The sequence below is a fragment of the Cyprinus carpio genome, chromosome B13 (genome assembly GCF_018340385.1).
Source record: "Cyprinus carpio isolate SPL01 chromosome B13, ASM1834038v1, whole genome shotgun sequence".
Lineage (NCBI taxonomy): Eukaryota > Metazoa > Chordata > Actinopteri > Cypriniformes > Cyprinidae > Cyprinus > Cyprinus carpio.
In genome coordinates, this window is record NC_056609.1 from 9,438,196 (window position 1) to 9,461,192 (window position 22,997).

Sequence of the window (22,997 nt, forward strand, 5' to 3'; positions counted from 1 at the left end):
GCTCAATCCCCCTCCACTTCATCACACCTAGCGGCTAATCGTCTAACAACCATTCACAAACATTTCAGTAAACTGCAAACAATGTTAACAACTCTTAAAAACTCATGTGAAATCAAACAGGTTAATCTTTCCAGAGCCTGTGGTTAAGCTAAAGCACATATGCTCTTTCTTTTTTCCCAGGGATTTTCATATTTGTAGTGAGATGAGGCGGAATGTTAAGCCGTTTTAAGGTTAAGTATCTGTAATCTGCTCCAGTCTAGATAGAGAGTGATAGAGTGTCCAGTTTAACTTGCTTAAGTCTGTCTGGAAACTTCCAACACAATGCTTCACTCTTTCTCTTCCTCTGTCTCTTGTTTCTTTTCTTCTTCCTTACCTGCGGCGTTGACTCGGCCAGGTGCAGCACCAGCTGAGATGTCAGGGAGAGAGCGGCACAGTAGAGCTCCACACTGAAACACACACAAGAGCATCTGCATACTTCACTTTATTACATACAACAAAAATACATCAAATATTGTCATAGGTCATTTTGATGGCTCGAGGCATGTTTTTTTTACATTGTTTTTTTTTTTTCTTTTTTTTTCTCTACAGGGTTGCCATGTAAATTCACTGACCGGCTAACAACACATTTTCTTTCATGCATTTCCATACATGCAACACAGGGACTTCCATGAACATTTGTGAATGCTGATAAATGAATTCATATGATTCACTAAAACATTTTAAAAAGGAATAACTCCCATAGAATGAATGAATAAATAAATAAATAAATAAACACACACACTCACACACACACACACACACACACACACACACACACACACACACACACACACACTATAGTATATTATATATTATATTATATTACATTATATTACATTATATTATATTATATTTATGACATACATGATACAAAACTCACCTAGAATACATAATGAATAAAAAAATAATAGAATAAGAAAATTAATGAATTAATAAATAAATTAGTAAATAAAGTCTAATCTAGCATTGTAAGGTTCTGCACTGTAAAAAATTATTACAACTATTACAAAGATAATTGGAGGGTTTTACAAGAAAAAAAAAGTATTTTCTTCAGAATTGTTTTTTAATTCAGTGTACCACTTGCCCTTTATTTGTAATGAAATGAAATTTATAAGCATTTTTAGTACACAAAAATTCAAAATATGAAGTCAATTAATTATTCATAAAAATCATATTTATTACAGAAATTTCCAGGATTTTATTATTTGTATTATTATCATCATCATCATCATTGTTATTAACTCTCTCACTCTTGAACTTTCCAGTTCTGTAAATAACCATTTTAGAATTTCCAGATTTTGCCACGACCGTCTGGACCCTGATCATAAATGCTATCAGATCATAAACTGACGACACACTGACACACACTTGAACACGCGCCCCAGGCCGAGTCCAGAGGGGCTGTTTTACTAACTCGATCTCAGAACAGGTGTAAACCAACATGTGTTGTCCAACAGAACACGGCTACCAAAATACACTCAGCAAAAGTGCCATTACACAACACTGCAAGCGTCCAAGTGCATTACACAATCGCAGACACACACAGCTAACCGTAAGTACTACGGTGTTGCTTAATCACAGGGAGACTGCTACAAAAGACATGTATCATGTCACACTGTACAAATAGCAATACGCCGCGAAGCGTTTCACAACACTGAACTTAAGGGGAGAGATTGAAAGCGTGCGAGCGTTGCAGGGAGCGGGAGTCTTTGTAATGTAATACCGACGTCCTGTGTTCACTGCGCACTGGGATGTGAAGGTGTCTGGTATTCTGAGGCCCCTACAGGCATCTAGGAGCCAAAAACAACAATCCAACTGCACCTGCTGCCACATAAACACACATTTAGACATGCACACAACCTCCTAGCATGTACATACCCACAAATTATAGGGAATAACCCTATGTAAAGGTATCCGAACACTCTCTCAATTGAAAGCACAGGTAGCTGTGACCCTTTAATGTGTAAATCTATCTCCTTCCCACTCTGCCGTAGGTATGAAAGGGTGATTGATGTACACGGGCCGGCTGGCGACCACAGGTATGTGTGGTTTCTTTTGTAGTCGGAGCCCACATCTGAAGCCATTACGCTTCCCGCTAACAGAGCTAGCCGCTCAACAGAGTACCTCTCGCCTCCCCAGAGGGATCTCCACCACCTCAAACCACTGCCTCAACAATGAGGAGGTTTGTTGGAGTCCACAGCTGCTGAGAGCATGCTATGTTTTTAGGGTGCTGGTGCGATCTAGTATGCAATAGAAAGCCTTTAAATCTGGTGTGTGCACAACTGGATGCGAATGGAAAATTAATGTTCATCATGTCTGGTGAATTTTTAAAGGAGAAATCCAGTTTTTCAATGGGAAATCACTTTCTACTGGGAATTTTGAAAGATTTATCCATGCGGATTTTGTAACAGGTTCAAGCTGGCCACAAGGATTCACCACTTTGTCAAACAGAAAGCTGCTTGGTTTGAAAGTGACTTCTGTGTCAGCTGTGCTTTCCATATCTGCACCATTTAAAATATACAGTCCATAGTCTGATAACAGCAAATGAAATAATTACATAAAAAATTTAATAAAAATGAAAATGTTACATACATAATTTAATAACAGCAAATGATATATATATATATAAAAATCTGGTAGACATGTCTAATGTCTAAATATCGTAACTTATGATTGTTCATCCACTTCTGGTTTTGACGTCTCAAAGTCAAGGTTTTTTTTTTTTGTTGTTGTTTTTTTTTTATGGGTTTTTGGTTAAATGCCTGAAATAAGGTTAGTGGTCTACACAAGCTCAAGATTTGTTCACGCTTTATTCTGACAACACAAAATACAACGTGTCTTGGGACTTTTTTCTCCTTCACAGCATGATGTTTATAAATTGCGTTTTGGGAACTATTCTGTTTTAACTCAAACTTTTTGTCTCATAAATATAAAACTTTTTTCTCCTTCACAGCATCATGTTTATAAATTGCGTTTTGGGAACTATTCTGTTTTAACTCAAACTTTTTGTCTCATAATTATTAAAAAAAAATCATTAAGTCATCTAGACAGTGAATTAATGGTGTGTAATTGTTTTTAATTGGTTATTTGTTTGTATGATGGCTTTAGTATTCTATGTTGTAATTTTGTTGTTTATTTGTATACACAAACTCGGCCAGGACACTCCTGTAAAAGAGATTTTTAATCTCAGTGAGTCTTTTTCCTGGTTTGTTTATAGTGTATAGCTTTTTACTTTTGCCGATTGTATTGATGCTTAAAAATTCATACGTAGTGTTCATTTGTGAAGATTATCATGATGAATGTTGGTCAAAAACTCATTTTCTGGAATATTTCAACAGTCCATGGAAAAAAACAAACAAAACGGATGCTATAGTTTCATCAGTATGGCTCACCTGTGAGTAGAGGTTTCCAGCAGTGTGAGGAGATGCTCTAGAACCTCCAGACAGCTCAAAGACGTCATCCCATCTCTCCAGGGCAGCAGCCAAGAAAGAGGGAGGACAGCGAGAACCTGCAAGACCTGTGAAACACCAAAAGAAATGGAGACTTTATTCAGGCTAGATGTCGTATTTATATAAAATAAGTCATATTTTCAGTGTTGCATCGTGTGAGCGATCACAGGCTTTCCAACAGTATAACAGACTTTAGATCTATCCTACACATCCTTGTTTTCATTCACATCTAAATAAATATGGCATCTACCCTGACTAATCATACACAAGGAGCATGAGACAGAAAATGTGCTGAAGTCTGTCCAGGATGTTTTGTGAATATTTTCAATGCTTTCATTAGCCAGCCACACCTCTCAACCCATATTCCTTTCATCCATATGAACATTCCCGTATTCCACCCTCCTGTCTGTCAGTAACATTCCCTCCATCCCCCTGCACATAAAACACATATGGTTCAGCTCAGGCCCTTGGCTTTCCCCTCAGCAGAGCGAGGGAGTTAACGGAAGACTTGTTTTTCTTCTCCTCAGACCCCCACCGTCTCTCCTTTCCTTTCCCGTGACAGGCCAGGTACCTTACAGTGGTTTGTTGACATTATTTAGGCTTGTTTGGTTGATTATTATTTCTTGGAGTGCACAAGAGCCTTAAATAAAGGCATTTAAGCCATCTTTCTAAATGGCAATTTCAGTCTTTTATACTACAGTGCATTATATTATATTTAAGCGCATGACAAAACCAATGTGGATTTAGTTTTAAGACTAAAATGAATATGTTCAGAATGGATTTAGGCACTAGGCTTTAGTGCAATTGCAGTTTGATGTATATTTTCTTATTAGCGCTGCCATTTGAGCCCACAGAGCAAATTAACTTAACTTTCCTCATCACTTCCCAGAATGCTTTGGTGGAACAGTAGACTTACCCCCTGGAAACCAGGCCATATCCAGAGTCTAGAGCCTAACAGCAGCACTTTAAACATTAACAGTTGGCCAATAAAACAGCTTTTAAGAACACACACACTCCCAGTCAGCCAAAAACACTGCAACAGACACATACAAAAACACGCATCTCCAGACACAAACACACACGTCCTTCCAGAAAAGCCGATTCCCGTCAGCTTGAACATAGCTTAATGACAGAAATGGCAAAACAGCAGGATAATTGATGGTTGGTTGAGTGTTTATGAGGAATTGAAACGCGACCCCTTTTTCTAAACAGGAAATCGCCTGCCATTTCACTTTGCAGAGCTAAAGCTCTGAGCTGAAACTGCGTTTGTGTGTATTGAGTCTGTGAATGGAAATTAAATGACATTCAGCCGGTTTCATTCAGAGACACAGCTGTGAGTAGCTCTTGTCCAGCAGGTTTTTACAGTGTAGATGTTTATTCAGCTAATCAGAGAGAATCCCCACATGAAGCCATGTGTTATTTAGCTGAATTCACTAATCTCAGGACCGGATCTGTGATCAGGGTTACGGTAAATCTCAAGTCCTAATTTAAAATCATAACAATAATCAGAATCAAAAATATCTTTACTCCTAGTACGCATATAGTCCAAAGTCCTAATTTAATTGCTTTACATTTCTGGGTTTGTAATTTTTTGTTTATTTTTATGTAAAGTTTTTTTTCCCTACTGTATTTTGTTCTGTAGTGGTTGTTGTAAGGTTGGGGGGTGGGGGGATTGTAGAGTGTTTGTCAGTTAAGTTTAGCACTGCATTTTGTGAAGTTTTCAAGTCACAGTTTTTGTATCGTGTTTTGTTAAGCTTGAAATTATATCTTTTAAATCTTTTTTGTGATGTGTTGTTTTGTAGAGTTTTTAAAGTTTTGTAAAGTTGCAATTTTGTTTCAAGTTTTGTTAAATAGTTAATTTTTTGTCATGTTTTTGGATAGTGTTCAAGGTTTTAATGTTTGACATTTTGTAAAGTTCTGCACTGCATTTGTGAGGTTGTGTTAAGTTCTCTGAAGCTTTTGTATTTTTTTGTAAAGCTTAGTTGAGTGTCTGAAGTTGTGATGCAAATCATTTTATGAAGTTTTGTTTTCTAGAGTGTTTAAAGTTTTAAGTCAATTTTAAAAAACAGTTTTTTGTGTGTGTTGTTTTTTGTAAATACTTTTGTAGTGTTGTAAGGCTTTTGTGGAGAATTTTTGTCACGTTTAACATTTTGTAAACTTTTGCACTGCATTTTGTGAAGTTGTGTCAAGTTTTCACAGTTATTTGTAAAGTGTTCTTTAAAGTTCAGTAGATTGTTTGTAACATCAAGTTGTTTAACTTTTTGTAGTGTGCCTCTGTTTTTGAGTGTTTAAAATTTTGTTAAACAGTTTGTGGTGGTGTTTTTCCAGAGTGATATTTTTGAAGCTTTTGTATTGTGTTTTGTAAGGCTTAGATGAGTGTTTAAAGGTGAAGTAATGCAAGTCATTTTGTGAAGTTGTTATTGTGGTTTTGTTTTTTAAAGTGTTTAAAGTTTTGTAAAGTTGCAGCTTTTGCAAGTTTTGTTGCGTTGTATTTATTTATTTATTTGTATTTTTTGCAGTGTTTTATAAAGCTGTGTACAGTATTCTGATGCAAAAGCGTGATTTCCTCACCTTGGCTTGACACCCAGGGTAAGTCTCATGAAGGGCCAGGGAGGTCAGGCTAGACACACTGAGGTCAAAGGGCATGGGTCCCTGACCACGACACTGAGACTCTTCCTCTGTCTTCTGAAGTCTCCTGAGGAGCTGATCCAGAGCAAACAGCCGAACCTCATAGTGCGGGCACCGCAGCAGTCGCTCCAGAAGGTCTCTCTGAAACCCTTCAGACTCTGGACAGTCCCACAGGTGAGGTGATTCCACACAGACGCTCACGGCTATGTGAGCCAGACTCTGCAGATACTGTGTGGCTCCAGGGACTGAGAGGTTCGTGTCATCGGGCCCCTGAGGGGCCACAAGTTCAGAGGCCATAAGGATCTGCAGAGTTTCCTCGCGCAGTTTCTTCAGCTGTGACTCTAGAGCCGAAAACAACAAATGCACTCCATTACAAGTGACAAAAAAAAAATCCAAAATGAAAGCATAATTGATATTAACTGACATAGCAAAGTGTACAAAGCAACAAGAGAATTACTTTTATTGGTGTATATTAGTGAAAGATGATCACGCTTTGAACTTTCACGGCTAAATATTGATTCAGCTTCACTATGACATCTCTGCTGAAAAGCATCCTGGGAATTACAAGAGCTTCAGAGCTTCCTTTTTCCCTTATTGAATTATTATGAAGACAATATTCTTCTGAAAGCTATAATAAAGCCCACTTCTCCAACCAAGGACCCATTCACAGTGCCACAGTGCAACTCAGTCCAGCCCTGCACATGATTCAACAAGGAGTGAACCAGAGGGCGGAGCCATGCCACATTCCCCAAGAGATGGGCCTGGTTACCCTGACACCCGAGCATCAAAAGAGCTCTCGTATGTATCTCTGAGCACGCTCACTTTGACCTAAAGCAGCTAGCGTGTGCAAGTGTGAGACGGGATTCTGTATGTGTGTGTACTTGCATGTCTCCTTAGGGCATGGACATTGCTCAACACCTGTTTCAATGGCATTAATTGTTGACATGTTCACACAGACCCTGACCGTTATTATAAGATGGGGGTGATGGGAAGGCATGTTTAAAACCAGGGTGGAAATGTTGACAAACGTTTGTAGTGATGAGAACTGGAATATCTAATCTAATGTGGAAAATACCTCTTCACCAGAACCCTGACACAGACATCGCCAACGCAACGTCAACCCAAGAAACAGACAACAAGTTATTTAAAGAGTCATTTATCATAAATACAGAACACATTCACATGCTTTTGTTCATGTTTTCCTTCTTTCGCTCAGACACAGGCACAAACTTCTGCTGAGTTGCTTAAACATTCCATTAAAATTCTTACATATACACATTTATTTGTCTAACGCTCACCAAGGCTGCTATTATTTTTGATCAACAAATGTAAATTTGCAAAAATAATTACAATTTAAAATAACTGTTTTGCATTTGTATGTAAGCATGCATGTGTTTTGTAATTGTATGTAATATATTTTAAATATAATTTATTCTTGTGATGCAAAGCTGAATTTTCAGCATCATTGCTCCAGTCCTAAGTGTCACACGATCCTTCAAAATTCAATGTAACATGCTGATTTGCTGCTCAAGAAGCATTTAATGTTATCAATTTTTTAAAACAGTTGTGCTGCTTCATATTTCGTAGAAAGTGATACCTTTTTTAGTGCTGTCAAATGATTAATCATGATTAATCGCATCCAAAATAAAAGTTTGTTTGTTTACATAATGTGTGCACTGTGTATATTTATTATATATATATATATATATATATATATATATATATATATATATATATATATATATTACGTAAACAAACTTATTTTGGATGCGATTAATCGCGATTAATTGTTTGACAGCACTACTTTTTTTTTTTTTTTATTCTATTAGAACAAATTATTTTCAAATATAAACATTCTGTAGCATTATGCATATCTTTACATTCACTTTTGTCAATTTACTCCATTCTAGAAAATAAAATAAAAAATTACTAACACCTTTTGAATGTTTTGAAAACTTAAATATATTAATTGAAAACAATTAATATCTATTCAAAATAGTATTTCCATAAATAAATAAATACTTTCCCCCCATTCACAATAGATTAAATAGTATTACAGATGTCTGCTAGATGTTTAAAACCATGCAGGAAAAAAAAAAGTACTTTAACAGACACTTTTCCTCAATACAGAAGGCAGAGTTTCACAGAACGGCTCTCCTACAGGTTCCAATGAAAAAACCAAGAATGCCACGGTTACTCAGAGCGAGAGAAAGTGAAATGAAGTCAAAATGAAACTGTAATGGGTCATAAGAGGAGTGATGGTAACCGTTCTCAAGTCTTTAAACCCAAGCCAAGTACTCATTACCACAAAGCAACACACTGGGAGAAAAACATCATTAACAGAGGGAGGGAGACGAGAACTAGTCAGTCATGAGACCGACTTCGGTTAACAATTCTGATTAATTCCTATTTTAAACTCTCTCTATCTCTGTTTTCCTCCAACATACACAGATGCAAGAACACAAAAGAGGGGAAGAAAGAGGAAATGAGAGTAAACAGTGAGTGCGGTGAAGAGAAAGAACTATTCGCTACGGCATTTATTAATATCACTGGCCCCCTGGAGGGACGGAGCAGCACGGTAAAGATTAATCTCGGAAATAAAAGGCATTTCTCAGCAGGACAGACCGTGGCAGACAATGTGTGTGTGTGAGTTTGGAGACAGTAGTTCTGGGGATGTGCTGGAATCTTTATGAAAACCTAAACCGTTCGGAGCGTTACACACAAACACAGCCGTCGTCCCAGCTTGACTCAGAGAAAGCTGTGGTTTCATCAATGCCACGACCACCAAGTCTCAATGACCAAATTTTGCTCTCTCATAAAAATAGCAATATTACAGTCACTGGCAATAGAAAATAAAGCTCAGGGCAGTGAAATCAAACACTGGCAAAACACTCACAACCTGGAGAGGCAGTTTTCTTTTGAGCCTCTCAGCAAAAAAATAAAAAGGAGAAATGAAAACAGCAAAAAGAGAGAAATTTGAGAGGGATATTTAACCCACAAATTGAAAACTGTGATCATTTAGTCACCCTCACGCTGTTCTGAACATTTTCCCTTTTGCACAAAAACAGATGTTTTGAAAAATATTCATGTAAATTTCGGCTTATCATACAAACTCAAATTAATTTGCATAACACTTTTCAGAGTACATATAATACACATTGATATAGTGCGTATTGTATGGCTTCAGAAGACTTATGGTCACATGGACCACTTTCACAGTATTTGTTTTATTTTTTTGTCTTCATTGAGATTCACAGCATGTGAAACGTGAACATTTCAACAAACTTTGTTCAACATGTTCAAAAAATCTTTTGAAAGTCATGCAGGTTTAGAACAACATGAGGGTAAGTCAGCCATAGGGCTGGGTATGACACAGATAACACAATTCACAAGCTCTTCATTTGTTTCCAATTTTAATTCAATATCAGTTCAGTTGGATGTATATCAGGCACAGTAAATGCAAAAAAGTCTCAAGTAAAGCTCTGAACTCTACAGGTTTCCTGTCAGTTAGCACAACACTAACACATACAAATTAAACTATTAAATGAAATTGATGTTTATTTTTGATATAATAATCAACAGCCAAAAATTGAGTTGTATACAAACATTTAAATTACACAACATTCAAACGGTGACTTGACTTTATGACAGATTTATTCAAACATACATTAAATAATGACAGCATTATGAACAGGTTATGTAAAAAAATGTAGTGTATACGCAATATATTTAGCAAAATTCTACTCTCCAAAGTTATTTTATTCTAGTTGACAAGCTATAAACACTGAATGACTTCCCGAAAGGGTAAATGTTATGATACGTGACATTGTATATGTCTTTCAACACACCTTCTGATGTTCATTCTTGTATATTTTATTAAAGAAATAGTAGTTAAAAAAAGAAGAGATGATCGCTGCTAATTAAACTGAGGCAGCTACGATATCTTTAACACAACATTAAAAAGCATCAAAACCACACATATTGTTTGAATTTTGTCTTAATTTTTACATTTGAATTAGTATTTTTGCCAGAATTTGAAAGTTTCTTCAAAAATGCTTTTCACATAGAATAGGCAAAAAGACTGATTTTGACATCTAAGAACCCATATCAGTTTATCTAAATTAAAATCAACTAACTGATATTTGCAACACAGCCCTAGTAAACGATGAGATGATTTTGACTCCCTTTAGTTATTCATAACACTTTCTCACTTTATATAAGATGGAACACTCAATAATTCCGTGAAATACAGTATTACGGCCCAAGCAGCTTTACGACACGCTAGCAGTTCTGATCTTTTTGTTTCTAAGTGTTCAGCTAGAGTTTATGGTGCAGGGAAACAGTGGGCCGTCTGTACTCACTACAGTAGTAAACACTCACCGGTACACACATGCGACAACGTGCGCGCACACATGGATTTTACATCATGCCCTGCCATCATTACCCAAACTGTGAAAAACAAAACCCAGACGAGGGAGGAACGTGCAGAGCAGATGTGACCCCTACGCTGCCAACCACCTACTGCTAAGAGTGTGTGCGTGGTATCCGCAATTTATTCACCTGAGAGAGAGAAATATGGGGAATACAGTACCACTTGTGCCAAAATGATGGTCTGAATGGCCAATTTGTGTGGTGGTGTATGTTAAGGGAGCATTTCTCAGGCAGTACAGTGTTTGATCCACACAGGCTCGTAAACCCGTACATCTCATGCCCAGCTAAAGCATCGCCAGTAAAAACACCATCACAAACTCTGCTCAGAGTCTCAGAGCCAAACTACTTAGAGCGCTCGGCCTTATACCCACCCACCCACACACACACACACACACTCGTCCTGTTCCAATGAGGAGTACATCAGAATGGGAATACATGCAAGAACTGCCCAGAAAATTTCAACTCCTACTTAATAGTTCCAAGATGAATGAAAAAGCAGATTGTTAAGGTCCTTCTGACCAGCTTCAAGTGTTAGTGACAGATTAAAATGTTAATTTCTTCACTGAGGTTACCTGTGAAGAGTGTGCTTTAGGAAAGAGAGAGTGACTGGCTGAGTGAGAAAGATATAAACAGAGAGAAAAGGAAATAAATATCCTAAATTAAAAATAGGGGAAAAACAGAAATATTGGTTACACTTTATTTTACGGTATCCTAGTTAGTGTAATTAGATAAATAAGTACTGAGTGATATTATTTAACAACATTTACTTTGTTTACAGTTGGGTTAGGGTTATGCACCAAAATATTTTATTTAACGAAAATTACGATTTGTATTATTTCATTCTTCTTTATTTAAACATCATTTAATATTTTTTTATTTGATTTTTTTTATAAATTATTTCCATTAGTCACATTTTTATTTTATTATTTTTTTTTTTACCAAGTTTTATTTATGTTTCTCAAAACTTTTTTGTACCTCCCATTATTTTCAATGGTGATTCTCTAACAGTAATATTTTTTTTAAGTTTGTTTATTAAAGTAATTAATTTATTTATTCTTTTTTTTTTATCTAAACATTTATTTGCCTAACAGTAGTTAAAATACTTTTTTGAATTACGTTGCTTACCTGACATTAAAATAATGTCAAAATACACAAAATCTTGGTCTTATTCTAAAGACTTTATTTTATTTTCTTTATGCAAAATATAATATCCTTTCATTTGTCTTTCAGGTGTAAAATGTGACCTGGATTTTATGACATGAAAAGGATTGTTTTTAAAAGAAAAGTTCCAATCAATCAGTCAATAAATAAACAAAATATTCAGCCATAACTCACTTAACCTCATGTTTCTCCAGATCCATATGACTTACTTTCTTCTATGTAACACAAAAGGAGATGTTTCATAGAAATATGTTCCCATGCAATGAAAGCAAACATCGACCAGGGTCAGTCATGCTGCAAAAGGACCAAAAAAAATAAAAAAATAAAAATAAAAAGCACCATAAAATTTTCATATGCTTGTGTGCTGTATTTCAAGTCCTACATTTGGTCTGATGTCAATAAAACAAATTGCACTGTTTCTTGCACGTCATATGACTTCAGAAAACCTGAAATATAGGAATAGAAATATAATTTTGTATACATATAATATTTTAGTTTATTCTTTGTCATTTTTAACTTGATAACCCTTTTTTATCATCTTTTACTGTATGACAAAGTGTGAACATTTGGCCTAACATCTATTTTTGTGTTACCCGGCACAAAGTAAGTCATACGACTTTGACAGACTTTAACAAAGTTTGCTGACAATTTTAATTCAGGGTGATTCCTTGTACTGAGGGAGGAAAACACTGCAAAAAGCCAGACAGAGCGTAAAATATTGAGATAGAGAGAGTGAAATTTATGTTAAGAGAAATGAAAGGAAAGGTAGACGGAGATTAAGAGGGTGTTAAGACTGAGAGTACAGGGCAGAGTGTATAAATAAATCTCTGAACAGCACCCACCGTGTGTGCACCCACCGTTTGTTATGTAAGTGATGGCAGGCGGGTGGGACTTTAAGAATATGCTTGTCTTAAAGTGATAAACACCGCCACCATGCCCACATGTGTGCGACACATGGGGCCCGCAAACATGCAGGGGCCGCCCTCTTTAACTGGGTCACACGGGCACAATTGTACCATCTGTCAGAGACAGTTTTTCTTATATCAAAGAACCACAGGCCTCCAGCACACTCAAAATAACATACACTCAAAGCAGACACCATATTTCCTTGGAATAAAAACTAGACTGGAGGTTAGAGATTTGGAAACAAGCACATAATACAGGTGTTTATTTCACTACAGTTTGTTTTGAGCTCTTACCTGATACAGAAACAGGATGACAACCACAAAGACAGCCCAGCAGGTCTAGAAACGCACCACGTGTTACCAGACATGGATTCAGCCTGTCAGTTTGTGTTTGTGTGTGTGTGTGTGTGAGAGAGTTAGAGAGAGAGACAGAGATATTATGTTAATGATAAATATATACGTCATAATATTTCATTGCATTTACTCCATGAGTTGTACAGAAATTACACATTTTATTGAATTAAGTGTGGCAAAGTGTGAAAAAAAAAACAGAGGGGGGATATTTAATTGAAATTTTAATGGAAAAAATAGAAATTATTAGAGATGCACCAATGTATCAGCCAATAATTGGCTGTCAGAGTTAATGCAACAAAAAATGAATGCAATCTCAATTAAAAACAAGACAAATAGTGCATTTAACACAGGTTCTATTTGCTCCTATGAATCACTTATAGTCAAAGACGGGTTGCCAGATCCACGTTTTTAATCCCTTCACCAAACATTTGTAGCATGCATCGTATCCAATAACTACAAAGAGCTTTGTGCTTTTTTACTTCTGCAAAATTACAGTAAATAATCATTTATTTATTTGGTATTTGTGTCAAAACACTTTTTTGGGTTACGGTATTATAGTCAGAGTAACTGATTTTTGTCCTGCAGTTGAGAGCAGTAAAATAGAGTCCACAGTGATTGTGGATGCTGAGGATAAAGCATCACATGTGCTGTCCATGGGCACAAAGGGAATTCTGGGCCCTGTATCTCAGACCAACTGCAGAGGTAACATTTGTGGGAGAGAGTGGATGTGTGTGGAAAGAGACAGGAGAGGGCATGTGGAAGAGTAATTCAATTACGTATGTGCGGGGGTGAGTGTGTGGACATGGGCTAGAACAAGAGTGCCAGTGTTCAGGGCTGACGTCAGTATTTCATCACTGATATATTAATAACACAAACGCTCTCCCTCTATTTGAATGTCTGGCTTCATCTTTTTGTGTCACTCTGTTGCTCTTTAAACACATACTATTGCTCAGAGTTCAACAAATTACAAAGCTAAGGATTATGGGTAAATTTGGTCAGATGTTTAAGAACGCTCATTTCATCTTTATTCCTCTAGAATTTTTCCTTCTTTCTATGCGTTCCCTACATCTTTTCATTGTATATGTTTAGAATGATGTATGACATATGACATATAGTATGAATACTATGCACAGTGTGAACATTTTCTCTATGCATGAAATACTTGAATTACCCATTACATTTGCAAAATTGTGCAATATACAAAAAGAGCACAGTATCCCTAAATACAAAGCACTCAACTTGACATTCACTTTCCAGTAATAGGAATGAATTAGAAACTACATTCTTCTCCTTGACTCAATTGATTGGAATATTAAAAGGTCAGTAATTTCACACAAAACTGGATTAAAATGATAAATAACTATGATTAATTATTTAGGACCAGTGTTATTAAATTATGATTGAGATACAATTTTTATTTTAAAAAAAAAAAAAAAAACATAAGAAATAATTCATCATCCTCCTTCATCATAATAATATTAAAAAAAGTTTGTTTTTTTTTTTTTTTTTTTTCATTTTTATTTGCTACTTTTTTTTATTAATTTTTATTTTTATTTATATCTATTTATTTTTATTAATTTATTTCTTTTTCAGTTAGCATTTATTGTATGCACTTTTTTATGGTTTTAGTTTTTGGTAACTATAATAACCCTGACTGGGACATCACTTAATGAATGAAACATGCAATAAAGCACCGTCTTAAAACAATGTAGCATACAATTGTTTGAAACATTTATCATTGCATGCGGTTTCATATACAGGTGCTGGTCATATAATTAGAATATCATCAAAAAGTTGATTTATTTCCCTAATTCCATTTAAAAAGTGAAACTTGTATATTATATTCATTCATTACACACAGACTGATATATTTCAAATGTTTATATCTTTTAATTTTTATGATTATAACTGACAACTAAGGAAAATCCCAAATTCAGTATCTCAGAAAATTAGAATATTACTTAAGACCAATACAAAGAAAGGATTTTTAGAAATCTTGGCCAACTGAAAAGTATGAACATGAAAAGTATGAGCATGTACGGCACTCAATACTTAGTTGGGGCTCCTTTTGCCTGAATTGCTGCAGCAATGCGGCGTGGCATGGAGTCGATCATTCTGTGGCTCAGGTGTTATGAGAGCCCAGGTTGCTCTGATAGTGGCCTTCAGCTCTTCTGCATTCTTGGGTCTGGCATATCGCGTCTTCCTCTTCACAATACCCCATAGATTTTCTATGGGATTGAGGTCAGGCGAGTTTGCTGGCCAATTAAGAACAGAGATACCATGGTCCTTAAACCAGATAATGGTAGCTTTGGCACTGTGTGCAGGTGCCAAGTCCTGGTGGAAAATGAAATCTGCATCTCCATAAAGTTGGTCAGCAGCAGGAAGCATGAAGTGCTCTAAAACTTCCTGGTATACGGCTGCATTGACCTTTCGACCCTCAGAAAACACAGTGGACCAACACCAGCAGATGACATATGGCACCCCAAACCATCACTGACTGTGGAAACTTTACACTGGACCTCAAGCAACGTGGATTGTGTGCCTCTCCTCTCTTCCTCCAGACTCTGGGACCCTGATTTCCAAAGGAAATGCAAAATTTACTTTCATCAGAGAACATAACTTTGGACCACTCAGCAGCAGTCCAGTCCTTTTTGTTTTTAGCCCAGGCGAGATGCTTCTGACACTGTCTGTTGTCCAAGAGTGGCTTGACACAAGGAATGCGACAGCTGAAACCCATGTCTTGCATACGTCTGTGTGTAGTGGTTCTTGAAGCACTGACTCCAGCTGCAGTCCACTCTTTGTGAATCTCCCCCACATTTTTGAATGGGTTATGTTTCACAATCCTCTCCGGGGTGCGGTTGTCCCTATTGCTTGTACACTTTTTTTCTACCACATCTTTTCCTTCCCTTCACCTCTCTATTAATGTGCTTGGACACAGAGCTCTGTGAACAGCCAGCCTCTTTTGCAATGACCTTTTGTGTCTTGCCCTCCTTGTGCAAGGTGTCAATGGTCGTCTTTTGGACAACTGTCACGTCAACAGTCTTCCCCATGATTGTGTAGCCTACAGAACTAGACTGAGAGACCGTTTAAAGGCCATTGCAGGTGTTTTGAGTTTATTAGCTGATTAGAGTGTGGCACCAGGTGTCTTCAATATTGAACCTTTTCACAATATTCTAATTTTCTGAGATACTGAATTTGGGGATTTTCCTTAGTTGTCAGTTATAATCATCAAAATTAAAAGAAATAAACATTTTAAATATATCAGTCTGTGTGTAATGAATGAATATAACATACAAGTTTCATTTTTTGAATGGAATTAGTGAAATAAATCAACTTTTTGATGATATTCTAATTATATGACCAGCACCTGTACTTTTCTAGTAGGAAGAATACACTAGATCTTGCTCAGCATGCATAATATTCTATTCTGAATGCACTGCCATGTCCCGTCTTCATTAACTTTCCCAATCTCTCCCTCTCTGTCTCTCTTTCTCAGTAGGGCGTTTGTTATAAAGCATCAGTATGGATGAGTGAGAGTGGTCAAAGGGCACGTAGCCATGTCACTCGTCCTGCAGCACTGCTGTCCGTGTGCTGGGTCACTGAGCAGACAGCAGCTTTTGAAACAGGAACTCAGAACACAGAGAGCTCACTTTACAAACCAGTAAGCTGGTGTGTGAACAGAGCAGCCATCTTAATTTGTAAAATAATATTATTTGCAAATGCCTTACCAAAATGATGCTGGCATGCGCACTATATTTGCTGATATATATGCAAATAATGACAGTAGTGGTTAGTGTATCAGAATGACCTACAATAGGCCTACCTTGTGGCGATCCACAGCCGTGGAAAAAGGCCACTGGAGAGGTCACAGTCCTGCTCATTTCCTGATTGAGGTCTGTGGGTGTCCGCCAGGTAGGAACGCAACAGCGACAGCACCTGTGAAGATGATGACACAACTTTACTATGAGAATAAGCTGGGGAGAAAGAAATAGAGAGATCAGAGAGTAATATCACAGAGAGAGAGATCACAAAGAAAAAGTATACAGAGAACAGGGCAATCACACTACTAATACTAAAACAACCAAGATTAGACAGAAAGGTTTTAGACAAATCAGAGACATCAGAGACAGAAAACAAAGTCTTTGTACTCATCACAATTTTGCTATTATTCTTGCCAAGTACTCTGTTATTTACTTTCTTTTAATTGTAATCAAAGATCAAAGATTAAGTGATCATCAGATTTAAATCAGAGATATCAGGGAAAACAGAGAAAGAGATTAACATTTAGAGATTATACATAAATCAGAGAAACGTCAGATAAACAAGAGAGGGATCAGACAGATAAAGGAGAGATCAGACCAAATAGATAAATCAGATAGATCAGACAGAGACCATAAAGAGGGAAATAACAGATCAGATCTGATAGATAAATCAGACAGAGATCAAACAGAAACATCAGCTATCATAGAGAGATATCAGATGCATAAATCAGAGATTGGACAGATAAATAAGAGAGGGATTAGATAGAGACATTAAAAAAAGCAATCAGATCCGATAGATAAATCAAAGATAGATCAGACATCAGATAAAGATCAAAGACCGATAGATCAAACAGTCAAATCAGAGATCAAAGAGAGAAATCAGAGAGATAAAAAACAGAGATCAGATGGAGATGTCAGATTGATATCAAAGAGATTTCAGATATCAGACAAATAAATAAGAGAGGGATCAGATATAGACTAAAGATAGAAATCAGATCAGTTATATAAATCAGAGAGAGATCAGACATCAGACAAAGATCAAAGAGAGAATTCAAGACAGATCAGACAGAGTCAGATCAAAGAGAGAAATCAAAGAGATAAATCTCAAAGATCAAACAGATATCTCAAAGAGAGATCAAACAGAGACATCAGATTGATATCAAAGAGCGATATCAGATATACAAATCAGAGATCGGACATATAAATTGAAGAGGGATCAGACAGAGACATTAAAGGCAGAACATGTAAGATTTTTTATTAAAATATCAAAAAACAAAAAACACTAGAACAGTGTTATATATTTTGCTGACTTGTGTACTTGAATTATCCCAAATGTTTTGAAGAATGTTTAAATGCAGAGAAATAAGCAGTTTTAACTAGTGACACGGACCGTGTCCATAGTGTCATTGTGTTGCCTGCCAAATGATGTCACAAACCCTCGATTTCCATTTTGTTTTGTAGAAAAATGGAAACACCAAAGACGCTTTAATATGTTGTGCGTTTTAATAGACCGGTGAAGACCACACAGAGTAGCATTACAACAGAACTTTCAAATGTATCAAGTATGATAAAACAGCGCTGCTTTACCCCACATACGCACGACCGAAAGGAGCGAAAGCGGTCGACTGTGGCATAATAAAAGCTCTGGTGTTTTCGAGGCGCGTCACACTCGTTCATCAACCTCGATTTACTTCTACGGCTTTCCGCCTCACTCTGCTTCATACTACAACCTTAATAAATCATTAACTCATCCTTGAACATGATTTCTGCCCGAGTCTCGTTGGATTGCATCGACTGTGGGGATGAAGACCACATCTCCCATGATTCCACACTCAGTCACGGCATCATCAAACTTCTTTGTTTGTTTTGAATACATCCTCTAGTGGCGAAAAAATTACATATCGTGCCTTTAAAGACAGAAATCAGATCAGACAGATAAGTCAAAGAGAGGGGTCAGACAAAGATCAGACACAGCAGTCAGAGAAATTAGAAAGACAGATCAGATTCTTCATTAGTTCATCTTTCTTAATCAAAAAGAGAGAGAAATTAGAGATCAGACAGAGAAATCAGTGTCTTAAGCTTATTTTAAACAGTCTATAGAAAGAAATAAAAAGAAGTAAATGGATAGTAGACAACTCTTTGCATGCAAGGTTAAAGAGTGTACAACAGGCTGAAATAGTCTCTTTACTTGGTTATAGCCGCAATGTGGAAGCCACTCATTATGCCCCAGGCAGAGAGGCACAGGGCAAAATAAGTTTGACCATGAAATACTTAGCCTGGTCTTCCAGCTGCGGACACCCCGACACTAGCGGCCCACACCCTGTATCCCACACATCTAGCCCAGGCCTGTTCGCGCCGTCGGGTGGAAAGGCCCATGACGGCCGGCCTCTTCTGTGCCCTCGGAGGAAAGTGCGTGTATTTATAGTGACGAACTACACAACTTGTGACCACAAACCAATGGCAGTGGCTAAAGGCAAAAATAAACACCCCGTAGTGGTCCATAATTCAGTTAAGTTTACAGAGAGCCGTGCACACATTTAGAAAAGAAACACGCACAAACAAACACCAGCACACGGCCTGAATTCAGTGCTAGATGCTGACCTCTGACACACTAAGACCTTGGGTCGGCCATTAAATAAGACTGAGGAAATGTTTTAAAAGCCAATCTGTGGGCGGATGCTTTTATGAGTAGATTTGGAAAGTCTGGACACAATCTGAATCTAATTAAGCTTATTTGTCTCATCAGTTTGACATTTTTTACAGGCTTTTCCTTAAAGCAGAAACAAAGCTTATATGAGTGGGTGTTTCAAGGCCTACTGAAGTGGTCACTAAAACCAGACCTTTGCCAGCAATGCACAACAAAGAGGAAAGGCATAAAAAAATAAATAAATAGAAAAAAACAACTTACAACATGTCCTAACCATAGGGATGTAACGATTAACCACGAGCCGGTTGAAAAACGATTCTAATGTGTGACGTTTTAAATCGTTTGAGATGCTAAACAAATCACGACTCATTTAAGGGTAGGAGTTTATATGAATGTATGTCTGAGGGGAACTTACTGTCTTTATAAAAGTTTAGATGGTATTTTTTCTTTTCATCTTGCCTCAGTATAATGCATATTAAAGTTCATAAGTACAGCACTGCTTTGTTTACAGCAGAACCAAGGAAACGCTTTAAGCGCCACCTGCTGGCAGAGAGTGAATCTGTGTCTCGTTCAGCTCATCTGCTGTTTCATGCAGATATTTTTATGTATAGTTTCACAAAACTAAAGTCAATCCATTCTGTTTTTGCTTCAAAATTTTGAAATAATACAATCTAATTTAAATTAAAACCTGCTCATGTTGCATGTATGCGGCATCTTTGTTTGGATCATGAATAAAATGCAGTGGTTGCCTCTAATTTTAAATGGAAAGAGCACAGACAAAGCCTTATTTTGTTCATATGAAGAAATTTATTTTATTTGTGTTACTGATTTATTTGATTTGGGGCTTGTTTTAAAATTTCAATTTAGTTTTGTTATTTACATTTACATTCTATTTAAATTTTGTCATTTAGCAGACGCTTTTATCCAAAGCGACTTACAAATGAGGACAACAAAAGCAATCAAAACTAACAAAAGAGCAATAATATGCAAGTGCTGTATTAGTATATTATTATAGTTAAATTTCAATTTAAAGAAATGTACAGCATTTTGTCCAAGCAATAATAAAAGGACACATTTAATTCACAATTTGTCTTAAATATAACTAAAAAAAAAAAAAAAAAAAAAAAAAAAAAAATTGTTAATCAAATCGAATCATGAAATCAAAATCGTGAATCGAATCGAATTGTGAGTTGAGTGAATTGTTACATCCCTACCTAACCAGGGATGGCAAGACATGTTTCTTGTGACAAATAGTTTGCTTAATATTGAAAACAAAAATCAGGCAAGAAGTATTACAGATTACTACATATTTAAATTTTAACTATGCAGTTATGAGATTTCACTGTGGGTTGAACTATCCAGCACAAAAAAAATAATAATAATTAAGGAAAATTAATAAAATAATTTGCGGATACATCCACTATGATGCAGTCTGAGAAATATATTCTTACTTCACAAGAAAAAAAAAAAAAAAAAAAAAAAAAGCACCATTACACAAACACCCTGTCTATAGGCGCCGATTCATGTTTCTGCCGGTGGGTGCCTTTTACTATAATAAAAGTGTAGTAACCATGTTTTTTTGGCCTATTGATTACCATTTGCATAACCACAGTTTTCTACAAATGACATGTTTAAACTATGGCTAGTGTAGCAGAACCATGGTTAATTAGTTTTTACCATGGTTTAACTATAGCAATCAGTTTTTTGGTTTTATTTGCAGTAAAACCATGGTTAATTTTTGCAAGGGCAATGAAGCCTGTGTGCATACTGTGTACTTCAACTGTATAGAGATTTTCACGAAGGAAATTAACAAATATCCTGCTAATTTTTCCGACTTTGAAGCACTGCCACATAAAACTCAGTGTGATCGCCTAAATATGAGCTACTTGTAATGAAAACTGCTGAAACACAGTTTCATCCAGGTCTGGTTCCAGAATTAAATACTGAGGGTGTTTCAGAAATTAGTGAGTGTGCTCTAGCCTCAATGCACATACATTTTCATGCATTTTTGTTTTGTCTATTGCTCTTTCAAGTGTGAATTCCACATTTATATGCTGGTGTCATTCCCGAAACTTTGCAGCGTAACCTACGTAGCCGAAAAAAAAAATATATACATATAAATTTACATTTACATTTATGCATTTAGCAGACGCCTTTATCCAAAGCGACTTACAGTGCATTCAGGCTAACATTTTTTACCTAAAATTTATAATATAGCCTACAAAAATGTATAATATAGTAATATTATACATTTTTAAAAAGAAATATTTATAATATAATATACATTTATAATATATAAATTATATAAAAATATAAATTTATAATATTGCCTAGAAAGCACAAAGAGCACTCGCTTTATAATCACTAAAAAGCTGTTCTTTGTTTTAGTTCATCGCGATCTCAGGAAGTTTTGTTATAATGAGAGGATTCTTGGAAAACCCAGCACTGGACTCTGGAGTATTGAGTGGTGAGTGGATTCTAACTTAAAAGTCTCTGATTGGCAAATTGCATTCAAGAAATCAACAGATATGGCTGTGATTGGCTACATTGCTCAACGCTGCAGAAAACAAGATGTAAATAAACCTTTTGACGCTCTCCAGAGTGCAAACACAATTATTAAATGGATAGTTTGCCAGATCTGTTTTGCTAATATGATACTGAATACAGAATATCTTGAGTTTTCAATCGGGGTCGATCGGCACCTATGACCCTGTCTATATTCATGAACACTTAATCAGGCTGTTGTCAATTACAGAAATGACACACAAAAAAAAAAAAAAAAAAAAAACATAGCCTTGTGCAACCCACAGAGCGAAAAAAATTTAAATAAATCCCCATTTATAAAATGAAACAAATAAAAACAAATACAGACAGAAAAAAAGAGCGAAAAAAACAGGTTTATAAAATAAATAATCTGTCTGTTCTCCATTTATAAAACAAAACAAAAGCATACACAAAACAAAAACAAAACTAAAAGTTTATCTTAAAATAGTTGATATTTCCTTAAATAAACAAAGGACAGCTCTCACTTATTATTTGCTCACAAATAAATAAATAAATCACACACATTCACAAACAAGAAAATACATTCACACGGTCATAAGTTGAAGCAGCACTCAGTACTTTACCTCAAAAGTGTGCATGCGCTAGTGTGCGTGTGCAAGACCCCCATTAAGCGGAGTATGTCTGCTGATCTGATTTACTGTTTTCAAAACACACAGTGGATTAATTTCCCTGTGGGACCTGGATGTTACCCAGAACTTTTCAAAAGAAGCTATTGCACTGTGGGTAAGCAGCAGTGGTGGAGAGCGCTCGGAGCAGGGGCCGAGGCGTCAGGTTAGGTTAGTGCTGCTCAATCTGTTTCCCTCGTTAGCCGGCTCCTAAAGGGAACCAGTGAGTTGTGTCAACAGGGATTTTTAGGTGAACTCAGCAGGGTTCAAGCGTTTTACTCAGCAAAGCTGGTTTTGTAATCAAAATGGCACTTTGAAAGACTGTGGTGACACACTTCTTCATTTCATCCTGGTATCAGAACTCTGTAATGCAAATTGAGAGTTGTGGGTATTGTGTTAAGGAAGGTGTACATACAGTAAAGCTATTTTTATAGGTATCCGATTCAAACAAA

At 36.3% G+C, this 22,997-nt stretch overlaps 1 protein-coding gene across 1 annotated transcript in view; it reads right to left on the reverse strand.

Moving 5' to 3' along the window:
- Positions 1-22,997, reverse strand: part of thada (THADA armadillo repeat containing) — a 101,002-nt gene that overhangs the window by 12,487 nt on the left and 65,518 nt on the right. Inside the window, 5 exon segments of the mRNA XM_042736377.1 lie at positions 374-446; positions 3,432-3,556; positions 6,060-6,457; positions 12,908-12,990; positions 16,791-16,903. Coding sequence (XP_042592311.1) covers positions 374-446; positions 3,432-3,556; positions 6,060-6,457; positions 12,908-12,990; positions 16,791-16,903 — 792 coding nt within the window.